We start from the raw sequence: 18,184 nt of genomic DNA, 5'->3' as shown, positions 1-18,184 counted from the left end.
AGCAGGGCATCTCAGTAGCCATTGGAGATGTGATTGGCTGTGCAGATTAAAATAACAGCTGCCGCCAGCCCCCACAGTGTCGGTTTTATCCTCTCTCTCCTCTCTCCCAGTGCATTTTTAAAATTACCCGTCTTCTCCTCCACACATGAGCTTCCTCTGTGCCATTCCACCTCCTGCAGCAGCCATTTTGTGATTGATTCCACCTGCTGCATCAGAATTCCAGAGGGGCCCACAGACTCTAAAAAGGTGGTGGACCCCTAATCTAGATAATAAGGATGCAGGGATTTTAGTTTCAATCTTTCTTGCGACTGGACAAGACTGAAAACACAGTCATGGGCCTTTGTGGAGTCAATTTTGCTGTTATCCCATGCCTGTGGCCTTTTGACGAGCGGGAGATCAGAAATCAGCAGATGCTTGAAGCACAGTCACATGTAGCTCAAGAACACAAACCCTGCCTTTCAAATACCAGTTGGTCCAAACAAACATCTCAGCTTATTTGCTTTGACCCTTATTCTGGGAGATCAATACAGCTCCTGAAGCACCCCTACCTATATAGGTCTATAATTAACTGAACCGTTGGTCTATCCATCCTAGTATTGTACCCTCTGATTCAGAGAGACTCTCCAGGGTCTCAGGTAAAGGAAAGGTTTTCTCAGCACCAACTACTTGGAATCTTTGAATTGGAGATGCTGGGGGTTGAGCCTAGGGCTTTCTATCTGCAAATCAGGTGCTCCCCTTAAAGCCACGGTCCACTGCCTGCCCAGGCTTTTCTTGAAAACATCCAGAGAGGACACTCCACGGCCTCTTTTGCTAGCAGCCTCTTCCACAGATAAACCACTCACAGAAGTAGGATGATTTCTCCACCTAGCCACTCAGAAGCACTCTGGTGGAGTGGCTAAGACTCAGAACCCTGCTTAGACATTAAGTTCACTAGATGAACTTGGACTAGTTCATCTGAGCCACCTCACAGAATTGTGGAGACAGAAGCAGGGAGAGCCATGTATACCTTGGAAGGGATAGCTAGACTGGAATCTGCTTGCCTTCTCATATTGCAAACCTAGAGATTCTACTGCAGTTCAACCCTAACTAGATTGATGAAGGATCACAGCCCATTCTTAGCAGCACCTGTAGTTTATACTCTGTAAATCCTTGCCAGGCTTCCATTTACCTCAAGCATGTTGTCTGCCAGCCCTGAAATAAAGTAGGAAGTTCACAGAGGTGGTGCTAAAAAGTGCTGTCAAGTCGCAGGCAACTTATGGCAACCCTGTAGGTCTTTCAAGGCAAGAGAAATTCAGAGGTGGTTTACCACAGTCTTCCTCTGCATAGTGACTCTGGTATTCCTTGGCGGTTTCCCATCCAAATACTAACCAGGGGCCGACCCTGGTTAGCTTCTGATATCTGATGAGATCAGGCTAGCAACTGACCCTACTCAAGAAAAGTGGTTTGCATCAGCCCAACTCTACACCAGCCCAAGAAGATTGGATTTATACCCCGCCCTTCACTCAGAGACTCAGAGCGGTTTACAATCTTCCTTTCCTCTCCCAACAACAAACACCCTATTAAGTAAATGGGGCTGAGAGAGCTCTGAGAGAACTGCTCTTGAGAGAACAGCTCTGAGAGAACTGTGACTGGCCCAAGGTCACCCAGCTGGCTGCATGTGGAGAAGTGGGGAATCAAACCCGGTTCTCCCAGATTAGAACCTACACACATAACCACTACACCAAACTGGTGTAGAGGGTGGTGGCCAGGGAAGAAGGAAGAAAAGGCCTCTACAGTTATTAAACAAACACCTTTGAATCACAGCAGCAGCTTTATTAAGATATACATTGGACACAATTCCATACAGAGAACAGGGAGAAGGGAGCCTCTTCCCCCCGCCCCCAGCATCCCCTGTCACTGTTCCGTCGCAGGCAAGACCTGTCTGAGGACCACGCTCAGCAGAAACAGTCCCTGCCCCAGACTTCAATCTGGCAGATTCGTCACAAAGGCGAGACCTCATCCCAGGTCAGAGGGCAGGACCAGCCGTCTGAGTGGCCCGGGAATGGAAATGGAGTCCGAGTCCCCAGCTACACATGTGCATGGGGGTGGTGGGGTACACCTGCCCCCACGGCCACTCAGTCCGCTGTGAATATCCGGCTGGCGATGTCATCCAGTAGCCAGTCGATGCCTGCCAGCAAATTCTCTCCAGTGTAAGCGCTGCAGCCTTGGATACACCAGTGGTGGGTCTGGATGCTGTCGAGGTCCAAAGCCTAGAAAAGGTAGAAGAATCAGAAAGAGGGTGAAGCCTGTGCAAGGTTCGGAGAAGGCCCAAAGAGCAGGCAGGGGCTTCACTGGGGGCCCCAAGACCAAAAACACCTTAACCCCACCACTAGCTATTTTCTAGGAACCCCAGAAGTGCTGATACCTGCGCTGCTGGAGCAGACTCAGGCCAAGGGTAAAGTGTCACCAGGGCCCCAGTTCCCACTCAGGAATTGGCTCCAGGTTCTAGAAATGCATTTAATGTGTCACGTTAATACTTATGCTTTGCTGTTTTTAGACTTCTGGTTTGGTTCTACAAACCTGAACCTATTGCATTGTTTACTGAATGTCCCATCCGTCGACTGTATTGACTCACTCTGTGAAGTCTGCCTTGAGTCCCAGAGAGAAAGATGGACTATTAAGTAAAGAAAGAAAGATTGCCAGAGCAGGAATGTATGCAGTGCTGCCCCTATCTTTACGGAATGGGCTGCCAGCTGAAAGAAGGGCTGCCTCTTCTCTCATCCAATTTAGGCAGCAATGTCAGGATGTATTTTGTGTGTGCGCGTGTTAAGTGCCATTGAGTTGCTCCCAGCCTATGGCCACCCTATGAATTAGGTAAAGGTAAAGTTTCCCTTGCTCGAAAGCCAGTCGAATCCGACTCTAGGGTTGCGGTGCTCATCTCCGTTTCAAAGCCGAAGAGCCAGCTCTGTCCGAAGACGTTTCCGTGGTCATGTGGCCGGCATGACTAAACACCAAGGCACACGGAACGCTGTTACCTTCCCACCAAAGTGGTCCCTATTTATCTACTTGCAATTTCTTGCTTTCGAACTGCTAGGTTGGCAGGAGCTGGAACTAGAGACGGGAGCTCACTCCCTCATGCGGCACCCGGGTCTCGAACTGCTGAACTACTGACCTTCCACAGCCTGCAGTTCAGCGTCTTAACCACTTGAGCCCTATGAATTAATGACCTCCAAAACGTCCTGTCATTAACAGTCTTGCTCAGGTCTTGCGAACTGAGGGCCCTTGTGGCTTCCTTGACTGAGTCCATCCATCTTATGTTGGGTCTTCCTCTTTTCCTGCTGCCTTCCACTTTTCCTTGCAGGATTGCTTTTCCCGTGACTCTTGTCTTCTCACAATGTGACCGAACTACGATAGTCTCAGTTTAGTCATTTTAGCTTCTAGAGAAAGTCCAGGCTTGATTTGATGAAGAATCCACTTATTTGTGTATTGCCTGTACTGTGCAGTAGAAAAGAGCAAGAGTCCAGGAGCACCTTAAAGGCGAACAAAATACGTGGCAGGGGATGAGCTTTCGTGAGTCACGGCTCACTTCTTCAGGTACTTCTTCAGATATCGCTACAGACAAACTAACATGGCTACCCATCTTGGTGTCTGAAGAAGTGAGCCGTGACTTACAAACACTCATCCCCTGCCACATATTTTGTTAGTCTTTAAGGTGCTACTGGACTCTTGCTCTTTTCTACTACTACACAGACTAACACGACTACCCATCCTGTATTGTGCAGACAAGCCTTTTTCTGACTTCTTAATTTGTGTCAACGTTTTTAATGGATCAAGTTTCTTGGTACCTGTCCTTTGCTCGTAGAACCATAGAGTTGGAAGGGGCCATACAGGCCATCTAGTCCAACCCCCTGCTCGATGAAGGATTAAACCTACAGCAACCCTGACAATCCCTGCTCATTTTGTTGTGTTCAGTAGCAACAAAAAGCAGCATAGGAAAGAAAAAGAACGAAAAAGAAAGCAGCTATCCATTCTCCTTCCTGCTAGCCTCCAGGAACATCCCTCCTTTCCTGAAGCTGCCCAGCCCACCCCCACCTGTGTATTGGTCCCACCCCCATGCCTCAATATGACCACTGGCTCTCACCTCTTGGATGGCACTGGGACTCAGGGCCCCTGGCAGGTCCTGCTTATTGGCAAAGATGATCAAGGTGGCTCCTGCCAAGCGCTGTTGGAGAAACAAGCAGAGAGGGGGGGAAAATGTTGTACATCCTCATTCCTTGAAGTGCTAATATGCTTCTCCCCCCCCCCCCAGTCCAGATTTGCAGCAACAGAGCCGGTGCCACCCCTACTCTGCATCTGCAGGCCTGATGGGGGGGGGGGTAAACCTACTACCAGCTGCCCTCCCCCACACAGCTCCTACCTCTTCTACCAGAAGGCTCTGCAGTTCCCGCTTGCAGTCCTCCAGACGCTGGCGGTCGGCACTGTCCACCACCCAGATGAGGCCATCCGTGCTCTCGAAGTAGTTCTTCCAGTAAGAGCGCAGGGACGTCTGGCCCCCCACATCCCAAATGTTCAGCTTGAAGCTGCAAAAGAGATGCCACGTCGGGCATGAAGGGGTTAAAAACTGGCCCTGGCGGAAAAAGAAGTTTAGTTCACTGAAGAGCAAGGTTCGGAGGCCAGCAAGATTTTTGGAAGCTTTTGAGAGTCAAAGTTCCCTTCTTCAAGATACTTGTTCAAGGGAGCTTTTGACCTGAAAATCTTGTTGGTCTCTAAAGGTGCTATTGGACTCAACTCGAGCCCTTCTACTGTAGATCCACACGGCTACCAACTGAAACTAGATCACTGGAAATAGAGAGGGGAGTGCCCAGGGTACTGCGAGGAGGAGAAATAGGAAGAGGAAGACTGAGCTAGATCCTTCTTTCCTGCACAAAGTGGCGTAGGAGAACTGGAGGGCTCACCCACGATGCTCCAGCGTCTTGATGTTGAACCCTAATGTGGGCGAGATGGTGTCAATCTCGTCCCCATTGAACTTCTTCAGGATGGTTGTCTTACCCGCATTGTCTAGGCCCCTGCAGAGAGATGGGTTAAGGAGAAAAAAGCATAGGAGAAAAAAGGAATCTACAGAGAGAGCTTTGCTTAAATTTTCTCAAAGCTGCCATAGACTGCTAAAAGCCTGTCCCATAAAACAATTGTGATTAGTCAGGCCAAGAAGTCCACATGTGCATAGAATTACTCCCTTTTTTATACAAGGAATCTTGGTCTGGCCGTGATTACTCAAAGATGAAGCACTGGTACTCTGTACATGATCAGAGTGCACAAATTCTGACATTAAAAATTACACTATTCAGAATCCAGTGGATGAACATTTTAATTTTTCAGGGTACTCTGTTGCTGCTCTAAAAGTCCCTGTCTTCTGGCAAAGCACCCATTGCAAAATCCACTAGATTTGATATTCATCCTACTTTTCTCCTCTAACAACAGTCGGGATGGACGTCACCCCTTCCAAGTGAAGTAATTACTTTTTTCATTATATCTTCTTTTAAGCACTAGACTCCTGTTCCATTTTGCTGCTACAGATTAACACAGCTGCCCAATAGATATTCCCTTTGTTACAGGTAAGGCACAGGGATACCAAACTCAAGGTAGTGGCAGGAGTTCTCAGAATTACAAATGATCTCCAGACTAGACATCAATTACCCTGCACAAAAGACTAGTTTGGAAGGACAACCTCCACAGCATCCATGCAGAGTTCCCTTCCTTCCCAATATTACAGCATCCCCAGTCACCATCCCAAATCTCTAATTATTTACCAAGCTAGAGTTTGCCCCTGTACTGCCCTTCCCCCAAATCACCTTCCTTATAATACAGCATCACCTCCAAATCTCCAGAAACTCCCAAACCAGAGTTGCCAGCCCCGATTAGGCATTCTGTACATGTACAGAGACATTTTATCCATCACACGATTACTCTGATCATAACGCCCCGCTGAATCTATGCCTTCCCGATGCAGCTCGACAGGCACGATTTTAAAGTAAGTGTTACTCTAATGACGCATCAGATGGCCGCTGCGCCCACAAATAAATAAACCGGATTAATGCGAGGACTGGAGAAGGCACGGGGAGCACCGGCCTCGCTCTCCTCCTCGCGGAAGGATACAGCATGAGCAGTCGCAGCTCGCGCTCCTTCTGGCGCATCTTCTTCAGGATGCTGAGCAGCCCCATAGTTCACGCGAGCTCGCAGCACTTCTCCCGCTGTCACGCCGGGCCTAGGGGGTGGTGGCCTAGGCTCCTCCGGCCCCGCCCCTCAGGCCTCCGCCGGAGAACTCTCAGTCAAAGAGATATATAAACAAAGGGTTCCATGCAACTCTCACTTCCGATTGCCATTCCAGCAAACCTCCCTGAATGGGACCAGAGGAGTGGAAATACATAATACGAACCCGTGTTTATCTATTGTATAAATTATTTAAAGTCAGGGCCTTGTTAGATTCCAGAAGAAAATAATTGAATCCCGTGTTAATCTGCTGCAGCAGAAACAAAAAAAAGGGAGCATCTTGGCACCTGAAAGGCGAATAGATTTATTTTTAAAACAACAAATTGTATCAAAACATCTAAGCAGTCATTATACAAGGAACGATTGTGGTGCTTTAACCCGGGGTCTGATTTTAAACAAATAGACAAAAAAACCCGAACAGAAGAGGCCCATATTCATAGGGAAATAAAATGCATTGGGCACTTTTAAAGTTCCGTCTCCCGGCAATCCTTTCATTTCATATAATTATCCCCCCCCCACCACCACAATGTCCTTTTGCTCACTGAATGAGGATGCTTCTTCATCGGCTGTTGCAATAGAATCAGGGGGTTTGTTTTTAAATGGAAAAAAACTTGGGCTGTTGGTGTAGGAATGTGTGAGTTTAATTTGTTTGTTAATAAGACTTCTAATAGAAATTGTGGGAACTCGGTGCTCCACCACTTTACAATCCAAGTAATACAACTTTCTATCTTTACCATATGCTTTTCAGACAAAATTGGCTGCCAGAGTAACTTCCAGCAACCAAACAGATAATTAAAAATGTAATTTTAAAGGGGGGGGGGGGTCAGTGAGGTCTAGGTTCAACAGACATAGTGCTTCACCCTCCTTGATGCCAGTTAGTAACTCAGTTGTAAGTCGGAACGCATAATTTTGCTTATTAAGAGTTTCGCAGAACTCAAGAAATGTTTTCATCTGAGACATTTCAATTGCACCAGGACTATTTATGTTGTAAGCCGTCTTGAGCTCCATAAGGAGGAAACCCTGCTACCAATAAGCGTTTTAAATAAATGAATGAATAATTCCCAGACCAACATGGCTGCTTAAAATTGTCATCTGAGTTTCTGGTTGGGTAGCCATTTTGGTCTGAAGCAGCAGAACAAAGTTTGAGTCCAGGGGCACCTTTAAGACCGACAAAGTTTTATTCAAGGTATGAGCTTTTGTGTGCAGGCACACTTCTACAGGCACAGTGAAACAGAAGTCACCAACCATTATATATAGGTAGTGGGTGAGGAGGTTGTTGCCAGGTAGAGCTGATTAGAGTCAAGATGCATAAGTAACTGAGCGGTAAATATACTTAAGATAGGACAAAGGCAATTGGTAAGACCTGTGAATAGCAATAAATTAGCATACATTATAATAACAGGGTTAACAAACAGATGCGAGAACTGAATGACGTTAGCATGTGTAGTGAGATAAGAAATCTGTATCTTCGTTATGCTTTAGGGGTTCAATTGTCCGGAGCGTTGTTTCTGTAGGTATTTCCACTGCTCTTCCCACTGTCAGGTACCGGAAGCTGCGTTAAACAATTATTAGGACTGTCTGTAACTCTTTGTTTTAGCAGCCGTTCCCTATCAAGACCCGCCCCTTCCAGGAAAGGGAAAGGAACAGCCGTGCGTGTCTATGGCACCGCAGAGCCACTAGGGGGTGGTGGTAGAGCTTGCCGTTTTTTATCTCCATAAGGGCTAAGGTCTTAATGGTGTTTTAACGTAATTTCCGGTTCCCAATTATATTTGGGAGCAATCTTCGTACGTGGAGTAAGAGCGGTATAAATAAACAGCGACGTAAACATTCAAATGAAGCCCTTAAAGTATAAGAGCCTTAACACCTCTCTTAAAGTGAAGGATTGTTTACAAAAATATAACTTCCTTTTAGAAAAGGGAATGCATCACACTTCCCATCTCAGTCCCAAGACGTCTTTCAGAAATTCATTTTGTATCAACCTTCATGTAATTTATAAATAGTGTATTTGTACTTATCAGAAGTAGAATTGCCAACAAGCCTGGAGGAAAATGCCTTGTTCCCTAGGCATTAATGAATTAATGGGGCCTCCCGAATGGGGCCAAGAGCAGCTTACACAATTCTCCTCCTCCTCCATTTTTATCCTCACAACAGTTCTGCGAGGTAGGTTAGGCGAAGAGGCTGTGACTGGCACAAGCTCACCCAAGGGGTGGGGATTTGAACCTGGGCCTTCCCGAAACTAGGCCAACACTCTTGACCACTACACCAACATGAACATAGGCAGCTGAAGTCTGGTATAAAGGTAAATCACATCACCAGCTAAATAAGGTTCCATTAAGCCTCTCTCTATTTTTTGTATTTTTGTGTGGGTATCTGCTTGCAAGCTTGGAAGTCATAGTGACTTCTGGCAACTTCCAATGGGGCTAGGATGTTTCAAAGAGGTGGCTTCATATGCCTGCCTCTTCGTTCTGGCCCTGGTATCCCTTTGGAGGTCTCCCAAGTCCTTGCCAGGGTCTGCCCTGCTTAGCTTCCAAGACCTGGTGAGATTGGGCTTGCCTGGGCTATCCAGGTCTGGGCCATTAAGCCTCTATTTAAAGGTCAGGACATTTTTCTGCAGGCCTCTTGGCAACCCTAGGACAGTGCCAATTAACTGCCTTGCCTCTACCAATCCATTGTCCAATTCCTACCTGCTCGCAGCTGCACTGACACTTAAGCAGAACTGAAGGAGGAAGAATGTGTCCAGCTATGAATCTGTTCAGCAAGTGCAGCTTTAATGATGTGCATGCCCTCATGGGGGTCTCTCTTGCTCTAGATCCTGGGATGCTACTTCAAAAAGCAATTTCAGTCCAGGAATGCGAGAAATGGTACATACAAGTGATTTACTCCACTGTGTCTCCCACATTGTAGCAAGGTGTGTTTTTTTTGGGGGGGGGTCCCCCCAGAGCATCCATGTGACTTTGTTCCCCAACTGTTCTCCTTCCATCTGCCATTGTGGTTTCCTGTGATGCTTCCCAAACCAGCTTTGTTCTCATCGTTCCGGGAAGATCATAGTCAAAAGTGGATTTGCCCACCATGCAGATGGGAAGGTGTGGATTTTCAGTCCCCGCCCACGTTGGTACCCATTCCCCCTTCATCTCCTCTTGTATCCACCATCCCTCTCCCCTCCCCCACATGTAAAGGCTTTTTGCAGGGTCGTTGTTGCAATAGCTCTATAGCAGAGATGTCAAATTCATTTGTTACGAGGGCCGGATCTGACATAAATGTCACTTTGTTGGCCTGGGCCATGTGTACCATAAAACGTAATGCCAGATACTCGAGATATAAGCTGTATAAAGGAAAGCAGCCTGTAGCTCTGAGTTGGTGTATCCTCACTGCAAGGCCCCCTTGGCTGGGAGGGGGTTGCAAAGGAAAACTCATATTGGTGGAGAACCAGCGGTGCAGCACTGGGCAGATGCTCCCATGCAGCCTGACTGCTGCAGGTGAGGTGGTTCCACCATGCTGAAGTCAGATTTGGAGTGGCTCCCACCCACCCCGAGAAGTCTCCTGTTCCCTCCCCTGCACTAGTGAGCCGCACAAGAGTTCAGGACAGGCCGGTTCCGGCCCCCGAGCCTTATGTTTGACACCCCTGCTCTACAGCATCCTAAGACTGACTATAGCAATATACCAACTATCAGCAAAAAACCCTTCTGGCTGTGTATGGGGTGTGGGAGGGAATATGAGGAAATACCAAGGGAATAGTTGAGAATAACCTCCCCCCCACGAATGCTTGGTTGCAAATACCTTTGTGTTGCAATGACCATGAGTGCACAATGGGGGGTTGTCGCCATGTGGGAGCAGCCTGGATCATCCTGTGGCTTCTGACTGCTCCAATGAACTCTGAGACAGCTTCTACCAAGTATGGGAACTGCTGGAGATGGAGCCTTCTGGACACTCCCCTCCCAGACTAAAGGGCACAGGTCTTAAGCCCACCATTGGAGAAGCTCTTTATACACCAGGTCTCTTGCTCCCGTGGTGCAAATACTTTGCAGAGAACCACACATTTCCCACCAGCAGTCAAAGCAGGAAAGCCACCAACACCCTCTGAATCCTCTGAATCCCAGCACCAGGAGGCAACATTAGGGGAAGGCCTCGGGCTCTATGCTCTGTTGTTGGCCCTCCAGAGAACAGGCTGGCCACTGAGAGCAGGATGCTGGACTAGATGGACCACTGGTCTGATCCAGCAGGACAGTTCTGATGTTCTTATGACAACATTGGCCAGGAGCCCCAGGTGGATGCTTCTCCCTGGTCTCACTGCCCCATCGCCTTGTTGGAGAGAAGGCAGACCACACAAACCACTGTTGCAGTTACCTTTTCCACTATCCCAGTCCTCAGCTCAACCACCCACCTTCTCAGAGTTCACACCTGGTTCTGGCACTCACCCGCCATCCCAAGCCTCCCCAACATGCACTTGCTGCCACTGGCTCTTGCTGAACCCCACCCTGCCACAGTATGCCTTGACTGACCCGCCTGGGCTTCACCCTCTCCACTTTGCAGCCAATGGCCCCCATTCCTTCTTCTGGGCAACTGGTTCATAGCATTCTGCAGGGACCACAGAGAGAGACTGGTCCACCCTTCGGTCTTTATTTAAGAGTGATGCTGGCTGAGGTAAAAGCACTCTCGGTGGGGGGACGGGGGACTTTTGCACAATGCCGCATTTGAACTAGGCCGCTGGGTGTGCCGCTTCCCATGGGTAGTGGTTGAATTCAAACACAAGGCCGTGCTTGTGCAAAGTCCCACAGGGCGGTGGCTCTGCCTTGCCAGCATCATGTTTTAAGTCAGAGAGAAGCGCAGAATCCCTTTTCTTGTGCATTTCTGCACAGCTGTTGTGGCAGCTGTTTTGGCTGAGCACACCATGATGATCACAGCAAAGGAATCTTGCCTCTCCAATCTCCTTACTTCACGGCTCAAGGTGGAGGCAGCCCAGTTCCCGTTACGCCCCAGACCACGCAATGCTAAAGCCACAGAAGGAAGGCAAATCTGGGCACAGCCGGAGACAATTTTTAAACTTTATTTATTTAAAATATTTTAAACCCCCTCCCCTTAGTTTTGCAAATGCAAGGCGGTGGCTACTAAAACAGCAAAGGCTACAAAGCCTTCCCTGCAAGCTGTTGACCTCGTTCGTCACTTCGCTAGGGAGTGAACCTGCACCCCTGAAACGGCACCTTCTCCTCCCCCAGAATCCTGGACAAAGCAATCTTCCCAGTGGAGACAGAGAGGCTCAGGACTCTGAATCCCACGAGCCCCCAATCGATCGAGGAAGAACTCAGGAGCCCTCCTTGGGAAGGGCAGAAAGGCCCAGAGAAGGACGGAGAATAGGGGGCCCAATCGGTTCAGCTTGGAGGTGTGGCTGGAGGTGCAACCTGAAGAACCCTACTTAGCGCTTTCATCTTACCACATGTGCCAACACCTTATATGGGGTCAGACCTTTGGTATATCAAGGTCAGCATCAGGGCTTTTTGGGGGGGGGGGAAGGTGCTGGAACTCCCAAGAGGGAAATGAAGTTTTCAGTCTTTCTTACACGCCCAGGGAAATGCTGATCGCCACTTTGGGGTCAGGAAGCAATTTTGCTCCAAGCCGGTTTGGCCAGGGAGGTTTTTTGCCATCTTCTGGGCCTGGAACAGCGGTCACTACAGGTGTGGAGGGGGAGGTATTTGTGAAATTCCTGCCTTGTGCAGGGGGTGGGACTAGATGACCCTGAAAGTCCCTTCCAACTCTATGATTCAATCTGTATGCTGAAAACTCACGAACTTTTACACATTTTAAAAAGAATTTTGTCAAAGAGGTTCCAGAACTCCATTCCAGCAAGTTCCCCCAGAAAAAAAAGCCCTGGTCAGCTCTCCAGAGTCTCAGGCTGAGTTCTTGCATATTGCCTACTACATCGTCCTTTTGGCTGGGACTGAATCTGGGACCTTCTGCCTGCCAAGCAGATGCTCTACTGCTGCGCCACAGCCCCTGCCGCACTCAGTGTGCTGTTCAGCTCAGCTTCCATCTGGTATGGTAGAGGGAAGGGGTTCTGGGAAAGCACACAGCCTCGACCACCTCTGGTACAAGAAAGCCGGAAGAACCTGGAGCTTGTGTGTACGTCCTGGAGAGACTGCTCTATTTTGAGGTCCCCCACCAGCTCTCTCCATGCTGGTGCTATGACACCCAGGCCTGGCTGTACAGGAGAAAGAGTACTTACCTGAACGGCCTTGCCCCATTGGCTTCCCCATGCCACGTGGGCTGGACTTGAGATCTGACTCTGCTGCCAGGGAATCCGTCAGCCAACTGCAGCTGCCGCTCAGTTCCCCACAGCGCCTTGAGAATCGGGCAGAGGGATCTAAAACAAACCAGGGGGATCAGGAGGGGGCGGCTTGCTTCCGTCTCACAGCCTGCGTCCTTCTGCTTTATTACAGCTCTGAGACCGCCGAGCTTTCAGTTCAGCCAACACACAAGCACAGATGGGCCGTGGCCCACTGTCAAGTGTGCGCAGCGTATTTCCTTCAAAAGATTCCACTGAAAAAGTCGGGGGAGTAACAGGACAGCTAAGTAGCTGGCAGCCAAAAAAGGCACCACCCTCGTCACCTCCAAGGGCCAACATTTAATGCCAGCCTGAAATATGTGACCTTTAGGAGGGTAATACACCTATGTATTCCTTTCCAGCTCATCTCTCAATAGTAGACACATGAAGCTGCCCCATACTGAATCAGACCACTGGTCCATCAGTATTGTCTACGCAGTCAGTATTGCCTACTCAGACTGGCAGTGGCTCTCCAGTGTCCTAGGTTAACTGGAGATGCCAGGGATTGAACCTGGGACCTTCTGTATGCAAAGCAGAGGCTCTTTCATTGAGCCACAGTGGAACATAAAGGCCCTGCTCGATCAGAGCAATCCTCCATTAATCTATCTAGTCCCCTTTTAAAGCTGTTTATTCCTGTGGCCATTACTACATCTTCTGGCAGCAAATTCCACATTTGAATCACTCACCGTGTAAAGTATTTCATTTTGTCCTTCCTGAACCTACTGCCCATCAGCTTCATTGGATGCCCTAGTATTCTGGGAGAGGGAGAAAAATTTCTTTCACTCTCTCCAACTTCCTGTCCTTTTAAATATTGCCCAGAATGAGGCAATTTCAGCTCTGTACTGCTGGGAGAAGCTGGCCCTGCTGAAATGCCCTCAACTAGTGAAAGTATAGGAAGTCCGTTCTTTTCTTTTTTTTAATTAATAACTACTTCTACTGCTGCTCCCTTAGAGCCAAGGGCATGACCCACCTGTGCATCTTGACCCATTAGTTGAAAAGTGGACACACCTCTTAGCCTATCTCCCGAAAGCATCTGATTTGCCATCCTGCACCTAACTTCTTGTGGCCCTTTCTTACACGCCCAGGGAAATGCTGATCATCACTTTTGGGTCAGGAAGCAATTGTTCTCCAGGCCAGTTTGGCCAGGGATCCTGGGAGGTTGGGGTTTTTTGCCCTCTTCTGGGCATAAAGCAGGGATCACTGGGAGTGCGGGGGGGGGGTATTTGTGAACTTCCTGCATTGTGTAGAGGGTTGGACTAGATGACCCTGGAGGTCCCTTCCAACTCTATGATTCTAAAGCATCTTGATGGGCTAATTCTGTTGATTCCCATGTGCTCTTAGAAGGGTGCTGGCCTCCCCCCACCTCCAGCAAAACTTGAGTCTCTTTTGTTCCCCTCACAGGAAGGAAAGTTCTAGTGCCCCCCCCCCCAAATGCCTACCACATAGCTGTGTGGCTAACTACATGACCCCCTTCCAGTAAAACAAACTGGGGCTTTCTTCCCATAACCTTTCCATCCCGGGTGGTGAGGAAGGGAAATGCAGAGGAGTAAGAATCCCATTGGCCAGGCCTCAGAAGTGGCCTCCACCCGCCAGCCCCCACCTTTCTTTCCAGCGCCTACACTAAAGAGAAGGAGGGGGGGAGTGGTCGGAGGCTCCCTCAAGGTGCTTGGAGAAGCTCCACGCTGGTCAGCTGGCCGGTGGCAGAACAGAAGGCGCTGTCTTGCTTCAGGTCAGCTCTGCCCGAGATCCCTTCCCCTTGAGCCTTCCGGACACGGCTGTTCACAGAAAGAGAGTCAATGGGAAAAAAGAGGGTTAAAACACGGGCGCTTGGCACAGGTGGTTTGTAAACCAACCCCAGGCTTTCAAGGCATAGCCAAAAGAGCTGGGAATCCAGCATTCGCACACGAGGCTCACGGCATTTGGCAAAAAAAGGGTCCTGAGCTCCCTGAGCTAGAAACTGGGGTTAGAGACAGCAGCGGAGGCAAGAGAGAGGAGCAGACGATGCTCTTGAGGGAAAGTAGAGGGGAGGGGGAGGACGTTAACGTAGGCGGGGAGGCGTTTCGAATGCCGGGAGCGGGATATGACAGTGGCCGGTCCCCCCCATGCAGAAGGCAGGACGGAGGTCGAAGGCAGGGCAAAGTCGGACAAAGGGGTATAATCCAAGCGACGCTGATTTTACGACGAGACGCGAGAGGTTCTGTAAAAGCCGTTTAATAATCAACAATATTTTAAAAACGGGGAAATAAAAGAGAAACCAAACAAGTTGCGGCGACAAGAACAAACTCTGTTCACCAGTTATACAAAGAAAGGAGTACCCAGGTCATACAGCGAAAGCAAAGGAAGCATCATTGGCTACGGAGCTCGTGGCTCTTCTCGGCTCTGCTCCAGGAACGAGAGCTCGGTTACGCAACACGCAGCAAGCAACGGTTAGCTAGCGGAGTGGGCTGAGGCTGCAAGCGCCCGTCGCTTTGGGCGGGAGAGTTCAAAAACGGACACGTTTTCCTACGAGCAAAATTTTATCTTCGGATTCGGTCGCAAGGCGGGGTTGGCGAGGCGGCTCTTCGAAGCAGGCTTTACGGTAACGACCGGATGAAAACGGGGGTGGGGGGGTGGGGGAGGAAAAAAATAATAAAACGAGGAAAGAGGGGAAGGCAGAGAGGGAGAGGAGGAGCAGTGAACCAAAAGGCAGCATCACCAACCTTCGAAGGAAGCCGATGTTAAAAAACCAGCGCAGGTTAGAGCGTGATCGGCAAAGGGGGGGTCTCAGAGCCATGGCTTCGGTGCTACCTCGCACAAGCACGGAGGGGCCTGCAAAGAAATCTACACCACTTAGATGTACATATTACATATATACACGTACACAGTTTGAACACAACGTGCAGCCCTGCATGTGCAGGCACGCACGGCCAGCAGGGAGATGACCCGTCTACTGCACTTCTGGATACACCTCGTCTCCCGCATTTTTACTGACACAGGGTGGAGAGAGGCCAGAGTGCACTGTTCGGCTTGCTCTGGGCACTGATAGGGCCCCCATGAGTAATTCCTTCTGCCCTCCCCCACCTCGGCCACCTGGCATGCAACCTATGATCACTGAACACTTACTGCGGGGGCGGGCCACGGTCAGAACGTCTGCGCGTACTGGGCAGCGTAGGCACTGGCGTACCTCTCGTAGTATTCCGCCACGTTGTAGGCGGTGCCTATGCTGTACTGGGAGTATGTGGCGGCAGCGGCGGCGGCGGCAGCTGCGTACCCAGGCTGGCTGTAGGCTTGGCTGTATGTTTGGTTGGCGGCGGCGGCGGCAGCAGCTGCCGCAGCAGCATAAGGATCGGTGTACTGGGCCACTACAGCGGTAGGGGTCGCTGTCCGCCTGCCCACGGGGCTTCTTTCCCTGTAGGCAGCTGGGGCGGAGGTTGCAGGGGTAGGCAAGGCCCTGTCATAGGCTGCCCGGGCCCGATCGTAGAGCTCATAGGAGTAGCGGTCGCAATACTCTCTGTCGTACCAGGCCCTGGGGCAGTAGGGGGTGTATGTCGTGGCAGGAGTGGGAATGCGACCCCTAGAGAAGTAGTAGCTCGGGGTTGGGGTTGGTGGGGTGGGTACAGTAGCCCCCTTAGTGGCCCGGAGGGAGCCATTGCTCTTGGAGAGAGTGACGAAGATTTTCTGGTCCTCCAAGGGGGTGTCATTCAGGTTCAAGATGGCATCCATGGCTTCCCGCTCCTTCGCCATGTGCACGAAGGCATAGTTCTTCACGATGTCGCACTCCACCACCTTGCCAAACCTCTCAAAGAGCTGCCTGATCTGGGCAGTGGTGGCCTTGGCGGAAACATTGCCCACGTAGATCTTGGTGGCGTTGCGGATCTTGGAGGTGGCGTACTCCACGGTCAAGTGGGCCCCAAAGAACTCGCTTTTGTGCAGGGAGCTGATGGCCTGGTGCGCCTCGTCCTCTTTCTCCATGTGCACAAAGGCAAAGTTCTTCAGGATGTCACACTCGTTCACCTGGCCATACTGCTCAAACAGCTTGCGCAGTTCTTCGGCCGTGACCACCGGAGACAGGCCCCCAACGAAGATCTTCACCATGGCAACTACGGGGCCCCTGGCCATCCGTGCGTAAAAGCAGGGGGGGGGGTGAATTAGCTCTCGGGATACAATTTAGACCCACCTCCCCTGCCCAGTTCTATTTCTGGCATAGGGTTGCCAACTCTGGGTTTGGAAATATCCTGGAGATTTGAGGATGGTTCCTGGGAGGGTGGGGTTTAGGGAGAAGAGGGCCCTTGGTAGGATATAGGGCCATGTGGTCCAGCTTCCAGAGCAGCCATTTTCTCCAGGAGAGGTGGAATAAATGCTTTAAATAAATACGTGATTTATGTAATCTGGAGACTAAGTGGTCATTCCAAAAGCTCACCAGCCCCCACCTAGGAATTGGCAACCCCCAACTCTGCCCCGTTGCAGGCCACAGCCGTGGCTTTCAGGGCCGCCAAGCCCGTCTCCAGAGAGAGAGAGGAGGAAGCAGCCAGAGCCCAGAGGGGCCCCAGCCCGGCGCCCGCGCATCCTTCCCACGCCAGGGGCCGGGAAGAAGGTTCCCCGCAGCGCCGGCCGCGCAACTCGCCGAGCTCGGCGTTCCCTGCGGCTCCCCTCCTTCCCCTGCGGTGAACCGCCAGGTCCCGGCCCAGGCCCCAGAAAAGGCGGCCGCCGCTCGGGGCCGCTGCTAAGGGCCGGCCAGCGCTGCGATCTCCTTCCCTCCTCCCGCGGCGGGCCCCTCACCTGCACAGCACGGCCGGTCTCCTGCTCGGCGCGCCACGCGATGCGCCCACCTTGCCTGGCTCGCTCGCCTAGGCCTGCGCCATGTTCTCTGGCTGCATCATGTGATGATGGGAGGGGGCCGAAAGCCCCCAAGTGGCGGAGTCGGGACGAGGGAAGCGCCTCTCGCTCTGGGCACAGAGCCAGCGGCGCTCAGCGGGCTCTCCGCAGGGAGTCGAGCTCGGTGCAGGCTGCCGGGCGCCGCCGAGTGCGCTTTGGCGAGGGACGCTCCGCTGGTCCGGCGTCCACGACGAGGCGATGCTATGGCGCAGCAGGTCCAGGCCTGGCCTGAGGGGGGGGGGGATGCCGCCCTAGTGTGGAGAGGCTGGGGAAATGGAGGCCGCCCGGCTGTTCCTTCCCTGGCCTCCTCGGAGCTGCGCAAAAGTGCCCGGCCACAAAGAGGGAGGGTCGCTCTGCCCACTGGCGGCGACACGCGGTCAAGTCAGCCTTCTTTCCCGGGACGCACAGCCCCACCCCCCCTCTCCCGGATAACTAAGGGATGCTCAGAGCCCCAGTGGAGGGCTCCTGCCAGGAAAGCCAAGAGTGGATAATGAAATCTAGATAATATCCATTTATTCTAGTATCTGAGTTTCCCAGTATTTGCTACCCACTAGGGATACACAGACACATGACACTGCCTTGATCAGTAGAACAAAGTCTGAGTCCAGTGGCACCTTTAAGAGCAACAAAGTTTAATTCTGGGTCTAAGCTTTCGTGCATGCACACTTCTTCAGATCTGAAGAAGTGTGCATGCACGAAAGCTTAGACCCAGAATTAAACTTTGTTGTTCTTAAAGGTGCCACTGGACTCAAACTTTGTTCTATTGCA

General features: G+C 50.8%; 2 protein-coding genes across 3 annotated transcripts; both read right to left on the bottom strand.

Moving 5' to 3' along the window:
* Positions 1-1,739: 1,739 nt before the first annotated feature.
* Positions 1,740-6,278, bottom strand: ARL2 (ADP ribosylation factor like GTPase 2). The gene is made up of 5 exons (XM_015410816.1): positions 6,133-6,278; positions 4,935-5,045; positions 4,397-4,559; positions 4,121-4,201; positions 1,740-2,249 (listed from the first exon to the last, which is right to left on the bottom strand). The coding sequence occupies exons 1-5, from the start codon at positions 6,195-6,197 to the stop codon at positions 2,115-2,117; spliced, it is 555 nt and encodes a 184-aa protein (XP_015266302.1). The 5' UTR covers positions 6,198-6,278; the 3' UTR covers positions 1,740-2,114.
* Positions 6,279-14,279: 8,001 nt separating this feature from the next.
* LOC107110100 (RNA-binding protein 4-like) lies at positions 14,280-17,359 on the bottom strand. Of its 2 annotated transcripts, XR_001482500.1 has the most exons (5): positions 17,320-17,359; positions 16,975-16,979; positions 15,665-16,659; positions 15,262-15,370; positions 14,280-14,337 (listed from the first exon to the last, which is right to left on the bottom strand). XR_001482500.1 is itself a non-coding variant. In XM_015410824.1 (4 exons), exon 3 carries the CDS (start codon positions 16,634-16,636, stop codon positions 15,683-15,685), a length of 954 nt encoding a protein of 317 aa, XP_015266310.1. In that variant the 5' UTR covers positions 16,637-16,659; positions 16,975-16,979; positions 17,320-17,359; the 3' UTR covers positions 14,804-15,370; positions 15,665-15,682. The 2 variants fall into 2 exon arrangements, 1 of the variants encoding a protein (XP_015266310.1); XM_015410824.1 differs by lacking the exon at positions 14,280-14,337 and having other exon boundaries at positions 14,804-15,370.
* Positions 17,360-18,184: the final 825 nt, after the last annotated feature.

The sequence above is a fragment of the Gekko japonicus genome, unplaced genomic scaffold (genome assembly GCF_001447785.1).
Source record: "Gekko japonicus isolate JY-2015 unplaced genomic scaffold, Gekko_japonicus_V1.1 scaffold42, whole genome shotgun sequence".
Taxonomy (NCBI): domain Eukaryota; kingdom Metazoa; phylum Chordata; class Lepidosauria; order Squamata; family Gekkonidae; genus Gekko; species Gekko japonicus.
The sequence above is the reverse complement of the archived record's forward strand: the minus strand, read 5'-3'. Positions and strand labels throughout refer to the sequence as shown.

Excerpts from the sequence above, each read along its gene's own strand:
- LOC107110100 (XM_015410824.1), bottom strand. The coding sequence starts at position 16,636 with ATGGTGAAGATCTTCGTTGGGGGCCTGTCTCCGGTGGTCACGGCCGAA.
- ARL2 (XM_015410816.1), bottom strand. The coding sequence starts at position 6,197 with ATGGGGCTGCTCAGCATCCTGAAGAAGATGCGCCAGAAGGAGCGCGAG. Across the intron at positions 4,202-4,396 it reads AGAGCCTTCTGGTAGAAGAG|CGCTTGGCAGGAGCCACCTT; the intron begins GTAGGAGCTGTG and ends TTTCTCCAACAG. Across the intron at positions 2,250-4,120 it reads GTCCCAGTGCCATCCAAGAG|GCTTTGGACCTCGACAGCAT; the intron begins GTGAGAGCCAGT and ends TACCTTTTCTAG.